General features: G+C 49.8%; 1 protein-coding gene across 5 annotated transcripts in view; it reads right to left on the bottom strand.

The window, feature by feature from the left end:
* The window catches only part of ZMYND8 (zinc finger MYND-type containing 8), a gene marked incomplete at both ends in the record, with an annotated part of 96,061 nt that overhangs the window by 4,814 nt on the left and 68,807 nt on the right, over positions 1 to 22,440 (bottom strand). For all 5 annotated transcript variants that reach the window (XM_084246677.1, XM_084246675.1, XM_084246676.1 and 2 more), the window contains 6 exons: positions 296 to 374; positions 2,048 to 2,128; positions 5,426 to 5,616; positions 7,778 to 8,152; positions 12,407 to 12,916; positions 15,535 to 15,687. In XM_084246677.1, coding sequence (XP_084102803.1) covers positions 296 to 374; positions 2,048 to 2,128; positions 5,426 to 5,616; positions 7,778 to 8,152; positions 12,407 to 12,916; positions 15,535 to 15,687 — 1,389 coding nt within the window. The remainder of the gene's footprint in view (positions 1 to 295; positions 375 to 2,047; positions 2,129 to 5,425; positions 5,617 to 7,777; positions 8,153 to 12,406; positions 12,917 to 15,534; positions 15,688 to 22,440) is intronic.

The raw sequence follows: 22,440 nt of genomic DNA, 5'->3' as shown, positions 1-22,440 counted from the left end.
CGCCTGTGTCTGGGGTAACAAAGCCCTTTATACTACAAGAATCCAGTCAGGTTGGTAAGCAGGAGCTGCTACTACTGTCGTTGTTTTGTTGCTGGCATTGATGTTTTAGATGAACAACGGGCAGTCCTGCCCAACACCAAATGCTTTTATCCTTGGTTTCCGCAGATTCTGTTGTCTCCCTGGAGTGGGCCGACCCCCTCCCTCCTTCCTTTGACGCAGTTCACACTGGACTCCAGAGGGGCAAGAGGTTCAACCCCAAGCCTTCCCCAGTCCAGACCCATTCTCCAGGCCTTACCCAAGTTGTGTTTCATTTCCGAGAGCTCTTGCTGGTGCAGCCACTGAAGCTTCTCAATCTCGATCCTCAGCCTGCGGATCTGTAAGGAGGGAGAAGAGGGCTTCGGTGGCATGTCGGGCGGTCACGGCAGCCGCGCTCTCCACTCTCGCGGGCTCGGGGCCAACGTCATCACGCTAAGTGGAGGCGCGGGCGGCTGGGGCTGTGCTGAGCCCCAGGACAGTCCAAGAAGAGGGCACAGGGCTGAGGGGTGAACGTCACAGAAATTGTTTCTGAAAACCAAATACAAGCTGTCTGCCGTTCCCAAACACTGGCCCTAGGAAGAGCCACTTAGTGACAACAGGGCGATTTCCACAGTAAACAATACATGGAGGTTCGAGTGGGCCTCTGCTATCAAAATTACACTAAAATAGTTTTATTTCACTGCTTATTTAACATCTTAGGTAGAGCCCATGGTCATTCACCTAAAATTCCAAAGCCTGACACCTCTGAAAACCAAAGGATATTTTAAGAAGAGGGTTAAGTTTTAGGCCACATACATTTGGAGGGGGGGAAATAAACTCAAACTGAACTGATGAGACAGTTTATAGGGCCCAGTAATATCTGTGGTTCTCAGCTCAGAGGATTTGCCTCCTCTTCCTCCTCCTCCCGATCACAGTGCAATTTCAGGAGGTATTTTGGGTGGTCACAAGCAGGGTGTGGGGAGGGCTTGCTACTGGCATCTGGTGGGTGGAGGTCAGGGATGCTGCTGAACACCCTACAATGGACAGGACACACCTCCACAGAGGACTACCTGGCAGCACGTTCACCCCTTGCAGTGTGAACAGTATGTTTCACTGCAGAAATGTTGTATGTAATTGTGGGAGGGGGCCTGCAAATTAGCTCTTGAAAATCTGAAAAATCCCAGCACACATCTGGACCCAAGGTATCAAGTGAGAAGTCCTGGATCCATCCTTTCAACCACAGGCCAATTTCTTAAATTAACAAGAAAGGAAGCAAGGTAGCGGGAGGGTGTGTTTCTAAAGTAACGTTTGCCCTTTCTGTGTGACCTTCCAGCAGAATCCTCCAGATGGTCATATTTGCAAAATCATCCAAGAAGATTCAGCGATTTCTCCCAGGGGTCTTCCAGCCCTTCCCACACACACTGCTCCCAGGTGAAGGCCCATCAGGGCACCATCTTGGAGATGCTCTTCTGCAGCTGAGGACCATCTAACCCCACCTGGTCGTCAGAGGTCCATGGCTTTGCATGGGTTTCTCAGTGTCTCCAGCTTCCCTTTCAATGACCTCAACACACCCTGCCACTTGTCCCTTGTTCCCTCATTTGCCAGGCTTGCAGCGAAGCAGACTAAAAGGGAAATCCAGGGACTATTTTTATAAGGGGTCACTTCCTAAGTGGACATTTTAATGTTATAACCACTCTACTCCCTAGGAATCGCCGTAATTGTGGAGACGCGATATACAATTCTTGGGCAAGGATCAGCGACATAAGCAAGTCCAAATGTATGGAGAAGATCAAGGAGCCAGTTTTACACAGAGCGGGAAGAACTGCCTTCCATAGGGCGATCTCAGGATCGGGCTGATCACAAAGCAGAGCGCATGTCTGCACAGCACCGGCCTTCTCACTAAAGGAAGGAACACCCTCGCCAGTGACCACCGTCTGCAGAGCAGAATCCCAGAGGGATGTCCAGAGAAGCCCGTCTCATCACAGTCTGTAAGATGTTCTGAGCAAAGCAAGAATTCAGCATCATCTCTGACCTCGGCTATTGTGCTTCCGGTAGTGTTTTTGGAAAGATCGTTATATATCTCTGTCATCGTTCCTTTTATTGCATCCATCATCTGAAAGAGAAAACAGAAACAACGCCGGGATCAGTTCCCCGGAGTTTTTTCTTGAAGACATACATCTAAATTCTACCTGTGTGAAGCCACAGTTCTCCAAGGGGAGGCAGTTTTGCACCTTAGACACTTGGGTTGTCATGATTGGGGTGTGGGGTGCTGCTGGTATCCAGCAGGCGGAGGCCAGGAAGGCATGAAACATCCCATGGCCCAGCAGAACCCTCCCCGCCCCACGAAGAGACAATTCTCCAGACTAAAGTGTTACTCACGCAAAGCTGAGAAACTTGGGTATAAACCAGGGCGGGAATCACCCCGTCCCCCAGCTGAGCTTGGGGAAGGCATTCACAGTGGCAGTTGGTTTCTCTAGCCCCAGGCTGTACTGGAATTTGATCTGGCCAGCTTTGTGGAGTCCAGGGAAGAACCATTCTGTTGCCGTTGTTTTATATTCTTTCCTCTCTAAAAAATGTCTGGTTGGGGTGTCACTCATTCACCATGGGGTTCACCCATTGACTCCCAACAACTCAATGGCTTTTAAGTCTACTAGAGTTGCCAATCCCCTGCACAATCAAATTCAGGACTTTCTATTACCTGGAAAAAGAAACCCCACTGCTCCTTGGCCTTCACCCCTGCAGTTCCCATGACCACCCCACCCCCCCAGCCCCTGCCAAGTGACTCTGCTCTATCTCTGTGGTCCGGCTTCACCTGGAGATGAAACACAGACATGGTCCTCATGCCAGCCTCTGCCTGGGCGGAAGGCTGCCCGGGCCTCGAGGGCCATGGCTGCTCAGAGCCTCGTTCCTTCTAAGGTCGACTCTCACAGTCCGCACATGCACAAGGCCACTGGGAAAGGTCCTGGTCAGGGCATCATGGCCTGTCCCACTCATTTCCCATCTTTTTCTTTAGCTAGCTGACCCCTGGAGGCATCGTGCAATGGGGCATCACTGGGAAGTGGGAACCTTTGCAAGATCAGTTTCCCTTCTACCTCCCTGAGCCCTCTCAGGATAAAGCAGAGAGAGCAGGAGACCAAACTAGGCCTTCAGGCCAGGTCTGGCTGCTGCTGAGTCTCCCCTGAGTTCTGTAGTTTGCTGCAATTCGGTAAAAAGGCAGGACCCAGAGCTGCCTCCTCTGGATGCGGGAGGCTTGTCCCCCATTCACTCCCCTCTGAGCCTCGGTTTCCCCGTGCAGAACACAAGGACTGGGCCTGTGCCCCATGGGGGTGTGCACAAGGGCTAAGCGCACGGTGTGGGCCTGCCGTGCCTGCCACAGCGTGAGGTGTTCTCAAGAAGATGCCCACTCATTTTCACCAACAGTGACCCCAAATTCATCCCAAAATAGGAAAAGGTAAAGACTTCCACTGCCAGCAGACACTTGGTGCCCCACGCAGCCTGACCCCCTGAACCCCGGACAGGCCTCCAGAGTCAACTCGCCGACCCCCTCGACTGAAAATATTCAAATACTGAACTGCTTTGCAAGAAAACTTCAGAAAGTGGGCGAAATGCAATATACTAGGAATGCAATGGCTACACATTCCATTTGAAAGAAATCATGATTCTGTGAACCGACTTTGGCTCTTCCAAATACAGCCGAGAACAGCTTGTGCGTGAAGCACGCCCTCCTGCCAAAACACACGAATCTGGGGCTTCAGCTCCAGTCACCTCGGAGACAGGAAAGTTCATTAGCTCAGAAATACGTCACCGTGTTCACTTTCCTCAGTGCAATGAAAACGGCTACGTCCACAAGTGTGGGATGGAGACACCCACCAGGAACACAGCCTTGCAAATTGGAACACTGCTGTAGAACACACTAGATGGACCTTGACATCACTCCCCACCGTGGCAAGGAGCGGAGGAGCAACTTCTGCCAACAGCCAGCTGGGAACCGAGGCCCTGGAGGAGGCGATTCCCCATCCCCCCACCCCACAAACACCCAGAGCAAGTCTGCACTGCTAGAGTGTCCAGGAATGAAGGGACCCTGCCCACCATGCCCTAGAAGGAGAGTGAGCTGGGGAGGAACTACCCATCCCTGGTCTGGAACAATCTCAGTGCAGGCCCCATACCAGCACGCCTGGTACATGGGCTGTCACTTCTGTCCCGTGTGTCTTCGAAATGCAAAAAACCCTTGGTGTGTCGTTAACAGAAGGAACAGTCATTTGCTCCAGCACTTAAGGAGACAGGGTCCTTCCTGAGACCTGGGTCCCGCAGGGGAACTATGACTGATTTTGGGTCATCTTCCTGTTATGAACTGACGTCAGAACTCAGCTCTCTTAAAGAAAGAAGGACAAATTTGATCCAGTCCACATCTCTCTCTACTTACGGCAAACTTTAAAATTTTGGTGGAGGGGGTCCTCCCTGGTGGCGCAAGTGGTTAAGATGCAACCTATGGACCTAGCCACAGCCACTGCAGCGCAGGTTCAATCCCCGGCCAGGGAGCTGCCCACATGGCGCAGCAGACCTCTCCTGACTCGCCCGCTGCTCCCCATCAATCTGCCTGTTCTGTTCCCCACTCTGCCTCTGGTGAATCCTCTCACCCCCCAGATCTCTGGCCTGTACCCCAGATCTTGTATGCATAAATAAATAAATCTTTAAAAAATTTTTTTGGTCAAGGGCCTCCCCGGTGGCGCAGCGCTTGAGCGCTGGGTTGCGAAGCTGCCCGCAGCCTCTGTGGCGCCGGTTCGATCCCCGGCTGCTCCCCGGCCACCGAAGGAGGGTCCCGCATGGCACGCAGACCTCTCCTGCCGCCAGCTGCTCCCCTCAGCAGTGTACTTCGGTCCTTCTGCCTGCTCTGCTCCCTGCTCTGGCTCTGGTGAATTCTCTCACCCTCCCACGCTTCTGACTATACCCAGTGCTTGTATGAATAAATAAATAATAAATAAAACAAAAAAAAAATTTTGGGGGGGCCTCCCCTGGTGGCACAGTGGTTGAGCATTGGGCTGCGAAGCTGCCCGCAGCCTCTGCAGCGCCGGTTCGATCCCCGGCTGCCGGCGAGGGTCCCACATGGCACGCAGACCTCTCCTGCTGTGCCCGCTTCTCCCCTCAGCAGTGTACTTCATCAGTCTGGCTGTTCTGTTCCCCACTCTGGCTCTGGTGAATTCTCTCACCCTCCCGCGCTTCTGACTGTACCCAGTGCTTGTATAAATAAATAAATAAATAACTCTTAAAAAAAAAAATTTTTTTTTTTGGTCAAGGAAGTTCCCAGTGAACATGGGGTCTACTCTCCTCACCGCACCTGAAGCCTGCCAGGTCATGGCCCCAGTGTCCCTGCCAGGAGGTTCAGACTCCCTGTGGGCCTGTGGGCACTCACTTTGCTAGTGTACTTGGCAATGTCCGCGGCTACGTCGGCGGAGGCGGTGGCGATGGGCAGGTCTGCGCTGACCGATGAGGCGAGGGTGCTCGAGGACCCCGAGTTGGTGACCAGAGGCGACGGCTGGGTGCTGGTCACCAGGGTGATGGTGGAGGTGGACGGGCTCTGCGTGATCTCCTTCTGCTGGACAGCTAGGAGAGCAAAGGGTCTGGTTACCCCACTGTCTCGGGTGGGGCCACCCCAACACGAAGCTGTGTGAGGGAGTAAAGCCCCGACACCTGCCCTGCTTTTCTACTTTCACGTGACCAAGAGTCTCCCTTTGACCAAACTCTGGGCAGGCTCCTCCCTTTCCAGTGAGGCCTTTGCCATGGCCTGCGGAGACTTGAACAAGCACTGACATGGTCTCTAACAGCTCAGGCCAGCAGCCCTGGAGGGGCAGGCGGGGGGCACTTATCCATCTTTAAAGTACCGGCCTGAGAACATTCAAGGCTGTCAAGAATTGACTGTATTCTAGAGACACCCGAAGACAGACAGGGTCCCTGTCCCCCATCTCCGTGGGAGGAGAAATCTGACCCTAACAGGCGCCAGGCCAGCACATCCCAACAGCTCCACGAGGACCAGCCCTTCCCACTTTATTGCTTCACTTTCCTGACTGCTGAGTCCACACACAGCTTCCTCTTCACCTCCCCAGTCTCCCTTTAAAATCCCAGGCTCCTCTGTACAAACTGGAGCTGACTTCAGTCCATGATAGAATTTCCCTGTTGCAATAGTGTGTTACTGATTTAAACTCTGCCCTGACCACCAGATGGCCCAGCTTTGATCATTTCGGACACAAGGCTATGTGGAGATTGTGAACCAGACCATCAATGAACCTCCTCTTGCCAGTGCTAGGGGAGACTCATGAGCCTTAGGTGGTATGAAGACAGAAGACTGACTGGGAATCCCAACCTCAAAATCCTAGACTCTGGGCCTCCCTGGTGGCGCAACGGGTTAAGACACAGCCTATGAAGCTATCTGCAGCCACTGCAGCATGAGTTCGATCCCTAGCCAGGGAGCTACCCACATGGCGAGCAGACCTCTCCTGTCTTGCCTGCTGCTCCCCTCAGCAGTGCTTTCGGTCTGTCTGCCTGTTCTGCTCCTGCTCTGTCTCTGGTGAATCCTCTCACCCTCTCACGCCTCTGTCCTATACCCCAGTTCATGTATGCATAAATAAATAAATCTTAAAAAAAAAAAAAAATCCTAGACTCAGTTCTGCCCACCAACTGTTTAAAGGCAAGATCGACCCTGGATCCAGCTTACTCCAACTTTGCCTGTCAGTCTTCTGTCTTCCCGCCTCTCCCCACCCAACCTTGGAAAGGTTTCAATGGGGGCCAAATCAAGATCTGGCCACCTGCCCCCTCGCATCCTGCCCTGCTCCTAAGAGCTCTACTCACTAGGGTGCGCTCACTGCATGTGCATTTCAGCCAAGGAGCCCATCCTTCAAGGATCTAGCTGCAGGGTCCCCAGGAAGAAGATCTATATCAGGGCTCACCAGAGCCGGGGAACTGGTACCCATCAGATAGGCACTGTGTGCGACCTCACATCCAGCTCCAGCCGGAGCCTCCTGCAGTCTTGATTCCACAACTCCAGCAACTGGTTCTTGACGCCGGCTCTTCTTTCGTAGGTGGCTAATCCCTCACTACTAAGGAAATCTTTGCTACCAGCTTCCCACACTATACTTGAGTCAAAATCATGCCGAGAGGGGTTCACACATGTGCACAAGGTATTCATTTGCAGCACTGCTTATCATGGGGAAAAACTGGAAGCAACCTAAATACCCATCGGTGGGGGAATGCATTAAGCTGTGGAATACTATGCAGCAGTCCAAAATGATAAGGTAGAACTATACGTACTGACATGACAGACCTCCAAAACATGCTGATGGGTAAAAAAAAGCAAGTATGGTACCATTTTTATGTATTAAAAAAGAAAATAGGAAAAAAAGTGGTATTTTTATGGAGTCATGTATAAATATATATGGGCATACATGCATTAAAAAGGCTTCTATGGTTAACTCTGGCCTTTGAGAAAGGAAGGAACATGACAATCAGCACAAAACAGACTTTTGTGTAAATAACCTGCCCCCCTTCTAAGGAGAACATTCGCGTGTATTGTTTAGAAAATGGGGGAAAAAATAAAAGTAAAAAACTCAAGTGACAAAACAAGATTTAAAAATAATGCCAAATGGAATATGGGAGGCTTCAGGACACAGCGGCCAGGAAACCAACTGAAAAAGTAAAACGATGGTTTTCTCCTGTCGATGTGGCAAAAAGGGAGCGGGCGCCACAGAGAACAGAAGGGGAGGCTCGGTACCTTTCACAGCCTGTCTGGTCTGATATCTCGTCCCCTGGGAAGACTGAGGCTGCTGCTGCTGGCTTTGCTGCTGCTGCTGCTGCTGCTGCCGCTGCATCTTCTGCATGTGCCACTTTTGAGAAGACGTTTGAAACTTACTTGATGAGTTCCACACGACCCGCTGCACGGCCGGGGCAGTCTCCTTCGGTAAGAGCGGCCTCTGCTTTTTCACTGGGCTCCCCGTGGCGGCGGCGGCCGGGGCCGTGACCGTGGACGTGGTGCTGGTAGTGGCCGTGACACCAGCCGTGGGCGTTTGGGAGGAAGAGCGGGTGAGGACTGGCGTTTCAGGGGGAGACTGGCTGCCCGCCGTAGTGGACGGTGGCGTTTTACCTACAACTAAAGCCGATGCGTGAAAAAAAACAAAGATGGGATTTAACTCAGGGTCACCTGCCAGATGAGTCTAGGACACCCAGGTCGGGGTGAACCACCCAAGGCCAGGGATGCTGAACCAATTCGGTGCAGCCAGTGCGCCCCATGGACGAGCATTTCCTCGCCGTCTACCCGCTGGCACCCCACCCCCAGAGACACCTGCTCACACCGATACACACACCCAGGCCTTGGGGGAACGAGGCCAAGCAGCCCCAACCCCTGCCTTCACGTTGCCCACCACCGAGTGAACAGGCAGCAACTGAACAGAATCACTACAAGGGTCTTGTTTTTACCAACAGGGTTGGCGAGACACTTTGAGAAAGACCCAGCCAAGGCCAACCCAGAGAGGAAGACGAAGCCTCTGGCCCGGGCACCTTCCCAGGCATGCGCCTCAGGACCAGAGGCTTTCTGGTGGCTGAAACACTACAGGACGTTCATTTACCCCCAAAGGAAAGTGACCCTTTAATTCCCTCCGAGTCCCCAGGTATTGGTGTGGTGCTGATGGCCTTGACGCCTGACACTTAAAGGGGTTTCTGCCCCCAAGGCCAGACCCTTCCCTAAGAGACGGAAGGACCTCAGTCCTGGAGCCGCTGCTGACATGTTCCCGCCACCGTGTTCATGGACAGCACCTGTGACACTGGCCACCTCATGGTGTGATGGTCAAGTTTAAATCAAAAATGAGTTTTTTGTAAAAGAGTGGGTTTGCTTCAAATAAAAATATTAAAGCCAATCAATATACAAGCAGGACTGAGGAATGGCCAAAAATGCATCCATTTTGAAAAAGCTGCCTAAGGGGTTATGTCTCCGGCAGGAGCTGGGCTCTGGGCGGGGTAGGAGTCCACAGGCAAGAGTGAGAACCTGGGGGAAGAGCATCAGCCAAGACGTATCCAGAAAAGCGTTACGGTGAGTGAGGACAGGCGTGAGGGGACCAGGAGGCAGGTTAGAGCCAGAAGCGCTGAGCAGCGTAGAGGGGGGGGCCCCGCGAATGCTCGATTGTGAATGGACAGACATCCCACCCCCCGCCACGGGGGAAACCCCTTACCCCGTGCCCCGACCCCTCCCAGGATGCCCAGGACCAAACACCAAACACAGGATCCAGTCCAGTCCAAAGCCCATCTTGACGTGTGCCTTGACTAACACCCTTTCGTGAGCATCATACCCAGCAGAGATGTGAGCTTGATTATTCTAGGGGGGTTCAGTAAACTGAGTTTGGGGGCACCAAGGAAAGTGAGAGGAAAGGACAGGTTGACTTGTGACTCCCTGCCAGAGCTGGCCTTTCTGCTCCTCTGGAGAGGAGAGTTCAACCAAGTTCATGGGCAAGGGCACAGGGGGAGGCTTAAAGGAGAGATCTTCCTGCAGTGAGAATCCCCGAGCCATCCCAGGACCACCTGCCAGGCAGGGGATGCAGGTGCTGCCCTTCCAGGTGTCTGTGCTGGCCCTTCGATGAGCAGGGGAGGCCCCCCAGGAGATTCTGACCTTCAGATGTACCATCAATGCCTCCTCTTTCTGCCTTGACCAAAAACTAGATTGTTATTGTTGATTAACTTGCCTAGTCCCCCTGCTGGATAAAGGACAACCCACCAAAAGGCCCTCATCTCTCCCCCAATTTGCAAAAGCAAACAGCTGATTTTGCAGATGGGTTACTTCTCTAGAGTAGCCCTGTTTCTCCACATGAAAACTGGAGTGCACACCCTAAAAAGCTCTGGAAGCGCTGGGAGCTAGCATTTATAAACGGAAATATTTTCGTTTCTAGAGGAATCTGATGGTTTCGGGGTTAGAGGTTACAGGAAATTTGCATGTTTTCTAGAAACTTGGAGTTTATAATCAATTTTGGGTTCAGAGTCTGACCCCCCAAAACAGTGACTCTTTTAAAGGTCAGCACTCCAGAAGCTAAACCATCAAATTTGGCTCATTCCAGAGTTTGGTCACTCTCGTGTACATCAAAGGAGGACTTTTTAAGGATGGAAATTACTAGCGCTACAGGGCAAGCAGAGCTCCAGGTCTCCAAGCGGGCTCCCTTTGCCTTTGTTCTGAGATCACTAGCTACAGAAGGCGCTTTGCTGCCTGAGGATTCATATTCTATGCATTAGCTGTCTTCACTGCTGAAGGTAAGCTGGAGGTCAGGACGATACCATGGAAAATGCTCTTCGCTTAATAACTCCTAAGCGAAAGTGCACTGGTGAAAAGATGATCTACTACAGAATTTGACATGAAGATCATTCTTCAAGACCCGAGTCACTATCGGGGGCTCTGGATTTAAGGCCAGAAGAGTCAGTCTTGCCCCAAACTGTGGGAAGCTGCTCTAACTAATTTTGAAATCATCTTCAGCTGAAATACCCACCACACACGTGGGGTCTTTCAGAGAAATATCCTTCAGACATCAGCGTAGGGAAAAGTTCTGCTTCATTTAATCAACTGAAATGTTTTTTTTTTTATTTTTTAGAAAACATGAGTTGTTTGTTTTTTTAGGGAACTGTGTTTCTCTTTTTGCTTGGACTGCTAGGAAGCTCACGACCAAATGGAAACCCAACCTTACTAACTCTGAAGGCTGGAATGGGACATGATCCTGTACTGTACACAAACTTCCCCCAGAACTTTCCTATTCTACCTTCAGTTTATACTTTATTTTCATTGCATTTCAAGATCTTTCCAACCTTTTGCAATTTCTCTCTGGAAGAAGGGGCATGAAACCAATCAATCAAAAGATCTGGTCCCAAAAGAACATAAGAGTATAAACAAACCATTCACAGAAACCCTGTAATCTGCACCCAGATGTTCCCACAAACCTCATGGAATAAATGCTATTCCTGTTGCTCTCTGCAACATCAGGAGAGGTCCCTGAAACCCCAATTCACAACATCATTGACTTTCTCAGGGCAAGCCATGAACCTAAGAGATGACTCAGTGATGACGGTCTGGTCTTTCCTTTCTGCCTACTCAACTGCATGGCTCTCCCCCTCCACTGCACCGTTCAAACATATTCCATACTCTCGTGATCAACTGCAGGGATTCTTCCTAACAACTGAGGTTCCAGAACAGTTCAGGTTGACATAACCAGAGAAGACTTTCAAGGTTCATTCCTGACTTACTTCTTGCTTTAAGCAAAGGACTAAGCATCCCCACGGGCAGCACAGACTCACACCTTACTCAAGGTTTTGGTTGAAATTAGCCTGTCACAAGTCAGGCACTGTTCAAAAATTGCACCCTGAAGTTACTTACAAAGCTTTATGACCACCTTTAATTTGTCCTTAGGCAGTATTTCTCCCAGGCCCTCAATTAATTCTTCATTATCTTTCTCGGGCATGTCGGAAGCCCTTCAACACCCACTTGCCAACCCAACTGAAAAATGTGCTGACTGCTATGTCAATGGGAAGGACCCATCAAATCATTCACAAGTTCCTTCTGGAGAGTTTGCCAACATGCCACGGCCGTGGCAGGGTGGAGGGCAGAGCCCGTGCTGCTTCAGTCTAGAACAATAGCTTTGACTCAGACAGCAATTCTAAACTCAGAAGAGGCTTTTCACTGTCAAATATTTTTGATAGCCACAACTGGCAGTGTGCAGGGTCAAGGATGCCCTCTAATCACAGGACAAAGAACTTCTCAGCACAAAACGTCAGTGCCAGGACTGAGAAGCCCTGGACTCAGTTCAGTTAAACGCAAATATGGTGGGACAGCAGACAACACCCCTTTAATTTCTAGTTCCACAGAAAGCACTCAGCATCATTCTGGTACTACCTGCCCCAAATGGCCTTGGATTCTAGTAAGAAAATGGGCTTTAAGATGCCTAACAGCATGGAGGGAGGAAAGACAGGCATCAAGGCCTGCAAACTAAACACCTCTAGGAATATACGTCTTGTCAAATGTCTAAATGTTGACAAACACTTTAGGTGCAAGGAGTGAGCACGCTGGGAAAGAATTTTAGTCTGCTTGGGCTAAAAATGCCTGGACCGCTAAAATCACCTGCTGTTTTTTCTAAGAGACTTATTTTTCTGAGCTCAAGGTCAACCAACCACATTGGGTCCCCTAGCAGATAAAGGCAGGCAAGGCCCAGGTGAAGTTCTGGTCATGCTCAGTAACTAGAGCGAGGTACCTGGAGGCAATCAAAGCATGGCTGAGCCCCCCTCCATGATGTATAAGGGTCTGATAATACTACTGATAATATGACCACAAAGTGGAATTCTCAACCAAATCAAGAAACTGGAAACTGGTGCAGTCACTTACCATCCTGTTTGGGAGATGGTTCTTTGGGTTCCTTCTTATTTTTTCGACCCTCCCTCCCAGAATGGTCTTCTCCTAAATCTATGACAAGTTCGCTCTCTGAATCGGAGTCCAGGCCCAAATGTACTGTTGGGGAATCCGTCTCATCTTTTCCCTTCAGTTTATCCTTTGTGGGATGAGGTGAGGGTTTCGCTTTTTCTGGAAAGTCTTTCTCAGGCTGGGGGCTGGCCTTTTCCTTGACTGAGCCCGGCTCTGCTTTCTCGCTGGTTGGTGATGTGCTTTTCAGCTCCTCTTTAGTATCCACTGGGTTTGACAGTTTGGGCTTTTTTTTGACAGCAGATGGCTCTTTGTCCATCCGACTACCCTCTTTGTCTTCTGTATCTTCTGGCTCATTCTTGGACTTCTGCTCATCATCACTGATATACTCACTATCGCTACTATCTGACTTCTCGGAATCTTCCGAATCGCTGTGCTCTACGGCCGTATAAACATCTTCTGAGATTTCATTTATGCCTAAATTCAAAGAGAAAACCCAGCATGTGGCGTAGTCACAAAATAAAGAGCAGGACCAAAAACGCAAACATTTTCCACGCCAAACGCTGGAATAAAAAACATTTCAAATTGCATCACATAGGCCTGGTGGGGTTAGTAGTGAACTAAATTGCAACTGACTATAGCTGACAAGTGCAACTTGTGGTTGGAGGTTTCAGTTATTAACATTCAAAGATGACATGGGACCTAGCAACATAAATTTTAAATCTATATGGCGCCAAGTCTCTGTAACATGGATAACTAATCAGAATAGAGGGGTTGGGAGGGGTGAAAGGGACACCAGGCATGAGCTGCTAAAACTGCTCCATCTAACAGATTAGAAAATAGAGACCCAAAGAAATCACTTGACCTCAGATACAAAGAAAACCAAGACAGAGGCAAAGGCAGAATCCCAGACTCCTACTTGCCACCAACACTCAACCCACGCAACCCCAAAGCATTTAAGTCCTTTGCGCTCTGTGTCTAGGGCTCAAAGAAATAAGTCAAAGCTTTAAAGCATAGGCTGCAGACTCACAGCCCACAAGTCACATCTGACCAGCAGAAACACTATGTTTGGGAAGCCATGATTTGGCTCATTTTATTGTTATTTGTTTTTTTTTAAATTTAGAACGTGATGCCCATTTCACAAATCAGGAAATTTTCCATGGAAATCAAGATGGTGGGTTTGTGTACAATGATCAGAAGATCCGGCCACTCTGGGTCACAGACCTACAAGGCGATGCTGGCCTGGAAGCCACCAGCCCTTTCAAGTGGGGCAGTACCATCTCCAGGTGACTGGTGCCTGGATATCCTCTCTTGCTCTCTGCCCTGTTGCGGTCAACTGTCATAGGATTTGCCTTATTCTTCCATTTACAAAGGGGTCAAGAGTAAAGTCTCCTATTTCCACATCTCTATCAAAGGGGAAAAAGACAAAATAGCATGTCTCGCTCTCGTTCTCTCTCTCTCTCTCTCTCTCTCTCTCTCTCTCTCTCTCTCTTTCACACACACACACACACACAAATGTGGGCAAAAGCAGATTCCTAACAACTGTTCTATTTAACCCATTTATGTTTCCTGCTTGTGCCATGAGCATCATGGGGGTAAGTAATCCTATATCCTAAAATCCTGTAATGAGGAAAACCCACTCAGTTCTTGGCACAGTCTTCACTGTCACCAAGAGCTGGGTCATTCTGACCCAGATGCACGGACATGAAACTGACCCAAGGGCAAGAACCATGTGCCACTCGGGCACTGGACACCAGCACCAGCCCTCCAGCTGGGCTCAATCAAAAACAGGAGAATTCAAAACACAAAAACCCAGATCTAGCATCATCCCTGGGGCCTGGGCTTGAGCATGCCAGCGAATACCTGCACACAAAAGGACAACAGGACCACTCACGACCAGGAAGGGCTTGGGTCCTGACTGCAGCCAGGAGGATGGGAGTTCAAATCCAGCTTTTATGAGCTGTGTGACCCTGAACAAGAGACCTACTTCTCTGAGCCTTAGTTTCTCCATCTGCAAAATGGGACTGTTAACAGTATTGACCTTGCAGGCCAATCTACGCACAGTATTTAAACAGTGCAGAATACATACAGAATACTTGAGGAGTAGTATTAAAATTCTAGTTGACAATAATAATAAATCAACGAGGTCAAGCAGCTGCATGGAAGGACCCAAGAGAGATTTAAATGCTCTCAAAACGCCATTCATGGCACTCAATGTCCACCAACACACAGCCCCACAAGGAATGCACTTCTCTGGACAGCCCCAGACAACCCTTAACTATAGTGTTTTTCTCTCCTACAGATCCAGAGCACCCACTGACATGTGAAACCTGACCTTGGGGATGCTCTCCCAAGGTCTCCCAAAGTCTACTCATTGACTCCTGGCTTTATTTACTTATTCAACAAATACTCCAAAGCATCTACTATGCGCACAAGACCTTGGAGAAGGCAAATCTTTACAAGGCAACCTCCCTGCCCTCAAGGAGCTTCCAATCTAGGTTGGCAGGGATACCCCCTCACCAAGGGACCACTGATGCTTTGGGGCAGTAAAGTATCAAAGAAGGCAGGCAGGCAGATGGGATGGGCAGTCAAGAGGAGACTTCCTGGAGAAGGTGACACCCAAGCTCAGCCTTTGGGACAGGATTCAGGTAGGCAGGGTGAAGGCAGGCAGCATGGGGAAAAAGAAGGGAGGCAACAGGTAAAGAAGCAGGATGAGTTTGCCAGGAGGTGAGCAGCCCAGTCTGGAGGGGAAGGGGTATGTGCAGGACACACTGGGTCCTGGTGCTGAAACACAGACTTGTTCTGAGAGGAAGCACAGAGGCAAACTCAGGAGGATCTTTCTGCTTCCAAACTTTCTCTGCAGACTGCTGCAACCAAAGAATAAACTGAGGAATCCAAAGAGCCCTTCTGAACAATTAACTGGCAAATCAGAAACATTTTGCCACGAGTGGAAATACCCTTTAGTTGAACCAATAATTCAAGGTTAAAGCAGCTGCCGAAAGCAGACAGGACAGGATCCACCTCTGGTTTCATCTGGGTGGTATCCCTAACAAGTGATAATGATGACGATGATGCAAGCTGACCAGAAGACATACCTAATTGTGCTTTGCAACTCTCTATCGTCTTGTCAAGGTTTAGTTGGAACCTGCTGCGAATCTGCCGCTTGGGAGAGATGAGAGGAACAGGGGCTGACTGCTGCTGGACGGACTCACTTAGCTCCTTCAAATCCATCTCAGCCTTGCTTCGATCTGGAAGACATCACCACACCACGTGAGACCAGGCGCTGGAGGAATGAATCAACCACACGCATACTTCCTCCTTGCCACGTTTTACAGTGGGGAGTTGGGGGAGCTGGGGCTAGAGGGAGGGGTATAGAGAGACATAAAAGTTGTTTGTCATTTTTCCCAACAATACCATCTGCCTGGGAAAGAACAACCTGAGGAGATACATTCAGGAGCAGGTTCCTTCAGCCCACCCAACAACTATCTGGGGTGCTTTCACTCTTTAAAATATATAATCCCAGGGCCTCCCTGGTGGCACAAGGGGGTAAAACACAACCTATGAAGCTGTCCGCAGCCTCTGCAGCACAAGTCCGATCCCCGCCAGGGAGCTACCCACATGGCGCAGCAGACCTCTCCTGACTCGCCCGCTGCTCCCCTCAGCAGTGTATTTCAGTAGATCCACCTGTTCTACTCCCCACTCTGTCTTTGGTGAATCCTCTCACCCCTGCACCTCTGGCCTGTACCCCAGTTCTTGTATGCATAAATCAATCGTTAAAAATAAATAAATAATAAAATATACAATCCAGACTGACGGCTGTCTGTGGGACTCAGCATCAGTAGGGTCCCTTCAAGGTCAAAAGCAATAATTTCAAGTTGTCATCAGCAGATCAAGTAAAAAGTCTGGGTCTCTCAGAGAACACACTGGTAATGGGGAGCCCTAGCTCCTCAGCTACCATGGACCCTTCATTTTTCCTTTTTTAGTTGACCTAGTCCAGAGCACAAATTAGAAACAGAGGGAAGGTAGAGGCTCCGCAGACCTTGCAGTCAGTCTGCTGGGCTGTCCCCCTTGGCTCACAGAGCACTTTGGAGGAAAGGTGGAGAGACTAGACCTGGATTGAAGTCTGCCTCCTACAAGCATCCTCGCTCAGCTCATCCCTAATCCCACGTAAAGGCCTATGAACCCACTTAGGCCCAGAGGTCCTGTCCCCTCATGCCCCACTTTTGTCCCAGGGTCAGGTCTTTGTAAGTCCGACTACACCAGATGCCAAGCGGTCTGTGGGTTTGCATTTCTCGTATTCCTCCCCCACCCTCACTGGCCCCTCTAGTACCCCCAAGACATTAAAAATGAGACAACATCAAGGTAGTTGCAAAGGCCCAGAAAGTAATGAGATTTTGCAGGCAGAAGCATGATCGTTCACCTGCCTGTCACTCTCTGGCATCCCCTCCAAACACCCAAAACAGAAAACGTGGGCATCTTTCCCCAAGCCCCACCATATCCCTTGTCCCACACCAATCCCAGAAAATAAAGGTCAGAAAATAGGTGGCATCTGTCCAGGAGAAAAGGCCACTCAGCTCATTCCCACCAGCTGTGGGCCTGCTCCCCGACTTCCTGCACCTCCCGACACCTCCACCCCGTCCACCAGACCATAAAGCTGGTACAGGCTGGTGGCTGCCAGCGAGGGTCCTGGGAGCCTTCACTCTCCCACCACCTTTGGGTTTTGCTCTCCGACACCCTCACCCAGGAAGGGCACGTCCTCTTAGGCTGCAAGCCCAGAGATATGCTCCTTCAAGGTGATATGAGGGCCTGAAGGCCCCACCAGCAACTCACAGGCAACATGACTTTACCACCCTAACAACATCCCCACCAAACTAAGGCTGGGAAGGATCTTTGCCCTAAAAACACATTCAGGGTCAGCCCCCAAGGGAGAGTCCCCCCTGAGATACCGTCACTCAAGAAAGGCTCTAAAAACATCTGTGCATTTGCGTGTGTTTTTGTGCATGTTAGTATGCATGTGTGTTTGTACTGTGGTCATACTTGTGCACCTTTGTGTGTCTGCATGCACAGGTGGATCATGAACATATTTGTGCACTGCATGTTCGTACATGTGTGCATGGTGAGTATACATGTGCTTGTGTGTACATGATCGTCTTGTGCACTGCATGCTTGTGCATGTGATTCTAGGGGTGTTCACGCATGTGCAGATGCAGAGAGGCCATAGGGCTCACAGAGAAAACAGAGAACGTGCAGCCACTTGTGACAGAAGAATTTCCATCTCGTTTCCCAGAGAAATACACACACAAGGAAAATCTAAAGTGAAATAATAAAATGCAAAGGCAGGGGAGGAAGGACAGGGAAGCAGAAAGATCCAGGGAAAGAACACACATTGGCTTTAAGTTTTAAGGACCCCGGGAGTCGGACTGCACACATGACCACTATGGGGAAGGCTGTGCTCCCCAAGTAATGTGCTCATTGGTGCCCCATTGTGGCTAACACGCTACACGGCAATTACGGAAAACACAACCCACTGTGCCTGGGTCATCAAGGGTTTTTTTCTGTCAAGGCCAAACAGTAAATGAGGTTCTTACAGGCCCCACAACCTCTGGTGCAAAAATGGCCATCAATGTTTAAGTGGTTGTGTCCCAATAAAACTTTATTTACAAAAAATGGGTGGGGGCGGGGGAACAGCCCTGGAACACAGGCCGTAAAATTCTTGTTTCCCTGTACTGCTCATCAATCAGCAACAGCGAAACTTGACTCCATACTGTTATCTCCTTTAGAGCTTTAAAAAATCCTTTTTACTTAACACCTTCTCACACCTCCCTAGATTCTGAATCTGGCCTGGGGGAGGATAAGGTCTGAGCATTGGCCTTTTCTCAAGTTTCCCAGGTGATTTCCATCAGCAGCCAAGGCTGAAAACCCCATGTGAGTAAAGAAAATTCTCTTGATTCCCCTTACCCCTTGTGTATCTGTGTTAACAGCAATGCTCTTGCAAATCTTAGGATTCATGACCAGAGACCTCACCAAATGTGTGTGTGTGTGTGTGTGTGTGTGTGTGTGTCTGTATAAGAAAGAATGAGAACAGTAATCTTTCAACTTCAGCTTAAAAAGACTAAACTCTGGCATATTCATAATCAAAAGGAATGAAAAGTAGGTAAAGCACCTCATTTTACAAAATCACGTTCCCCTGGTTACGAAGCCACCGTAGTGTTGATTCAAACAATTAACCAGCAAAAGCCAGAGCTGGGATCAGGTCCCTGGGCGCCAGGCTCAGGAGCGGTAGCCAGATGTAATTATCTTTCTCCAACTTTGGGCCGTGCTGTGCCTTCCTCTCCTCCGCAGGCAGAAAGAAGAGCTGTTTCTCATTTAGCTCATAGTAGCTTATCAGCACTTCTTCTACCCCTGCCCTTCTATATCAGGAATATCTTCAGAATCCACCCTTGCTGCCAACATTTTGAACTTTTCAGCTGATACGAAGACAGCTTAGGCTATAAATGGAAAGCAGGGATAAAAAATATCCTTGCTTGAAAAAGAGGCACGATCTTACATTTCTGGAGGGAGCTCACATCAGAATCACCCCTTTAGGGGGCAATTGGCAGCATCTCCCAAAATGTCAAGCGCACGTGGCCTCTGACCCCGCGACTCCACTTCTAGGAATTTAGCCTACGGATACGTCCCATCTGGGCAAAAGGATCTTTGCAGCAGCTGCTTCAATAGCAAAAAAATGGAAAACAAACCAGAGTCAATAAATAAGGAGCCTGAATGAGCAAGTTGGAGTTCACCTTGAAATGGGATAAAATACAAGTGTGAACTGAAGCTGCAGCAGAGCTTATGAGCCGATGAGGAACAGGAAGCGAGGTCAGCAGAGCGTGCAGGTGCGGGGAAAGGCATAGACACGGCTGTGAGTGCCCTGAGGTCCTCAGCATGGGCACCCCACCCCTTACCCGGGTGAGATGTGTCTCTGCTGTGAGATGAAGGGGTTGGGGCTACCCAGGCCTTGTGTGGTAATAAGCAGCAACCCTGGTCTCTCCCCACCAGATGCCAATAGCAACTGCATCCCAGTTATGGCAACAATGTCTCCCAGCATTGCCAAATGTCCCCTGGGGGACAAAACCACCCAGGTGGAGAAACTGTGTCTCTCTAGAAGATTCTCCAAGGAGACTAACAGGCCACAGAGGTCACCTGTGGGGGAGGGACACAGAGCAGGAGACCAGAACAGGGTGTCTTTTCACTTAAATTTCTGTCCGTACTTTTAAATCTGTTACCATGTGCATTATTTACTTACAAAAACAGAATAAACTTTTAAAAAGAAAAATATAAGAAATTTCAGTTTAAAAAAACAAAACAGGTCTCTTTTGTTGGTAAGCAGTGGGCCAAGTGTGAGAGATGCACTTCCAGAGCCACAGGATGGCGGCACCTGCCAGGGAAGTGTTTGTTCTGACATTGACCCAGTCAGGGGCTCTCTTATCAATCAAAGTCAAGCAGAGATCATCACCTCATTCGGTGTAAAAGAGGAAAAAATGAAGACAACGTCTGAGAAAGCAGGATCCCTGGCTCTCAAAGGCTGCCTGATATACTCGGTGCCTCTTTATGAAAAGGGGCCCCACCATCGACAGTGGCACCCCAGCTGGGAGGCTCCAGCCTAACAACCCTCCCCCCATCATCTTCCACAGAGCACCAAGACATTTTTGTCATGAACACGACTAGCTGTGTTTTGCTTGACCCAAAGCAAACCCTCTATGAGAGGAGACAAGATTACCAGAAAGAATCAGGTCTTCCTCCTCTTCCCGTCTCACATTCTCCTCCTTTATGATTTATTTATAATCACATGGAGTCACAGGAGGGGGCTGGAACAACCCACCAGGAATCGGCTCCTTCATTTGGAGAGAAAGAAGCCCAAGACACCAAATGCGGGGCCTGGGCAACAGCAAGCAGGGAGAGAACCAGTCTCTGCATAGACCAGCCCCTCTGTCCAGCACAATTCGTAGTCATCCAGGTAATAAGCAAACAGGTAATACCCTGTTTTTGTATTTTTATTGCATTTGTTTGGCCAAAGTAGAGTTTTCTTTTTTTTTTTTTTAAGAGTTATTTATTTATGTGTACAAGAACTGAGGTATAGGCCAGGGGTTCAGGGGTGAGAGGATTCACCAGAGACAGAATGGGAAACAGAACAGGCAGACTGACTGAGATACACTGCTGAGGGGAGCAGCAGGCAAGACAGGAGAGGTCTGCTGCGCCTTGTGGGTATCTCCCTGGCTGGGGATCAAACTCATGCTGCAGTGGCTGCAGATAGCTTCATAGTACTGAGACTTAGCCCCTTGTACCACCAGGGAGACCCTGAGTTTTTGTTTTTAATGAAATTTACTGTTCATATTTACAATCTAGACGAGTTCCCATAAAAATCTGATTTCTATTTTTCTTGGAAATTCAGACAACTGGCAAGACAGTTGAAATGGTGGGAGGGGCTTCCTTCAGAAAAGCACCTTCATCTTCTATGATCTCCCATTCCAAATCTTGACCTTGCCTCTGACTCTTATGGCTGGGGTAACTGACCCAACAGCCCAGGGCTCACAAAAGTCAAAACACCACCCAAATTGTGTCTGGGTTAAGAGCCAGCTACACAGCAGACAGGCCTCAAGTCTAAAGGCCAAATTTGACCGGAGCTATCCTGGAGAGCTAGCTGCTTTTCAGTGCCTCAGTGTCCTCTTCTGTGAAATGAGGCTGGTCCCTACCTTAGAGGCTGTTGTATTCTTTTAATGGCTTTAATTTACAGAGTAAAACTCAGGGACATACAGTGCTGCCACACCCACAGACAGGAGGCAGAATTCCATCTCCAGAAGAATCCCTGTGAGAGCTGCAGCCAAACCCTCCGTTAACCCTAACATGGATATTTTCTAGCTCTATATAATTTTGCCTTTTCCAGGTTTTTTTTTTTTTTTTTAAGATTTATGTATTTACTTATACAAGCACTGGGTACAGTCAGAAGCACGGGAGGGTGACAGGATTTACCAGAGCCAGAGCGGGGAACAGAACAGGCAGACCAACAAATACACTGCTGAGGGGAGCAGCGGGCGTGGCAGGAGAGGTCTGTCGCGCCATGTGAGACCCTCGCCCAGCGGCCGGGGATCGAACCGGCGCTGCAGAGGCTGCGGGCAGCTTTGCAGCCCAGCGCTCAACTGCTGCACCACCAGGGGAGGCCCTCATTACTTTTAATGATAGCTTTGTCAGAAGTAGCAATATCATCGTCTGTTGTGTCCGTTCCTGTTGATTCATTAGAGATGAAAGACATAATCAAGCCCCTAAAAAGCATCTGCCCCGACCCCGGACCGCCACGGAGAATTATTCAGCATTTCCCTCCATTCTCCGCCTTTCCCTTCCCATCCACAGCACCTTCCCTTGTGCCCATCTGACCCTCCTCCCTTCACATCACTGAAATCCCAGCCCATTAAACATTCTCATTTCGGTGCTTTCCTTCCCGCAGGGAGGGGCCGGGGACTGTGCCCACCCACCGTGACACCCAACAGGAAATGGCCTTGCACTCCCAAGAGGGGTCAAGTGGAGCTGACCGCCCCATGACACAAGGCCCACCCAGCCTAGGGAGGGAGCAGGTCCTGGCGCTCATGACCGGCAGAGGGGAACCAGCCGTGAGAATGCCTCAAGCAAGGTTTCTTGGGGGTGGGAGGCGGGTGTGAGAAAGGCTGTTGCAGAAAATGAATGTTCCCGGGCAGCAAAGAGGTCCTCTTTTGTTCAGTGAGGAATTCTCACCAGCCGAGCTGACCTGGAACCGCTCAGCTCCCATCCTGTCACCAGGTGATCCTGGCCACAGAGTCTCCTCTCCCCAGGGCTCAGTTTCTCCACCTGAAAATGGCCCTGCAGGGCAAGATGAGCCAGAGGGCACTGGCCACTGAGGCTGCAATTCACGCGGGGGCTACACTCCATACAGGCGGCCCCTCCCTCCTGAGGCCATCTATACCTGAGGCCACTGGCACCACACACTCACC

Source organism: Talpa europaea (genome assembly GCF_964194135.1).
Source record: "Talpa europaea genome assembly, chromosome: 11".
Taxonomy (NCBI): domain Eukaryota; kingdom Metazoa; phylum Chordata; class Mammalia; order Eulipotyphla; family Talpidae; genus Talpa; species Talpa europaea.
The sequence above is the reverse complement of the archived record's forward strand: the minus strand, read 5'-3'. Positions and strand labels throughout refer to the sequence as shown.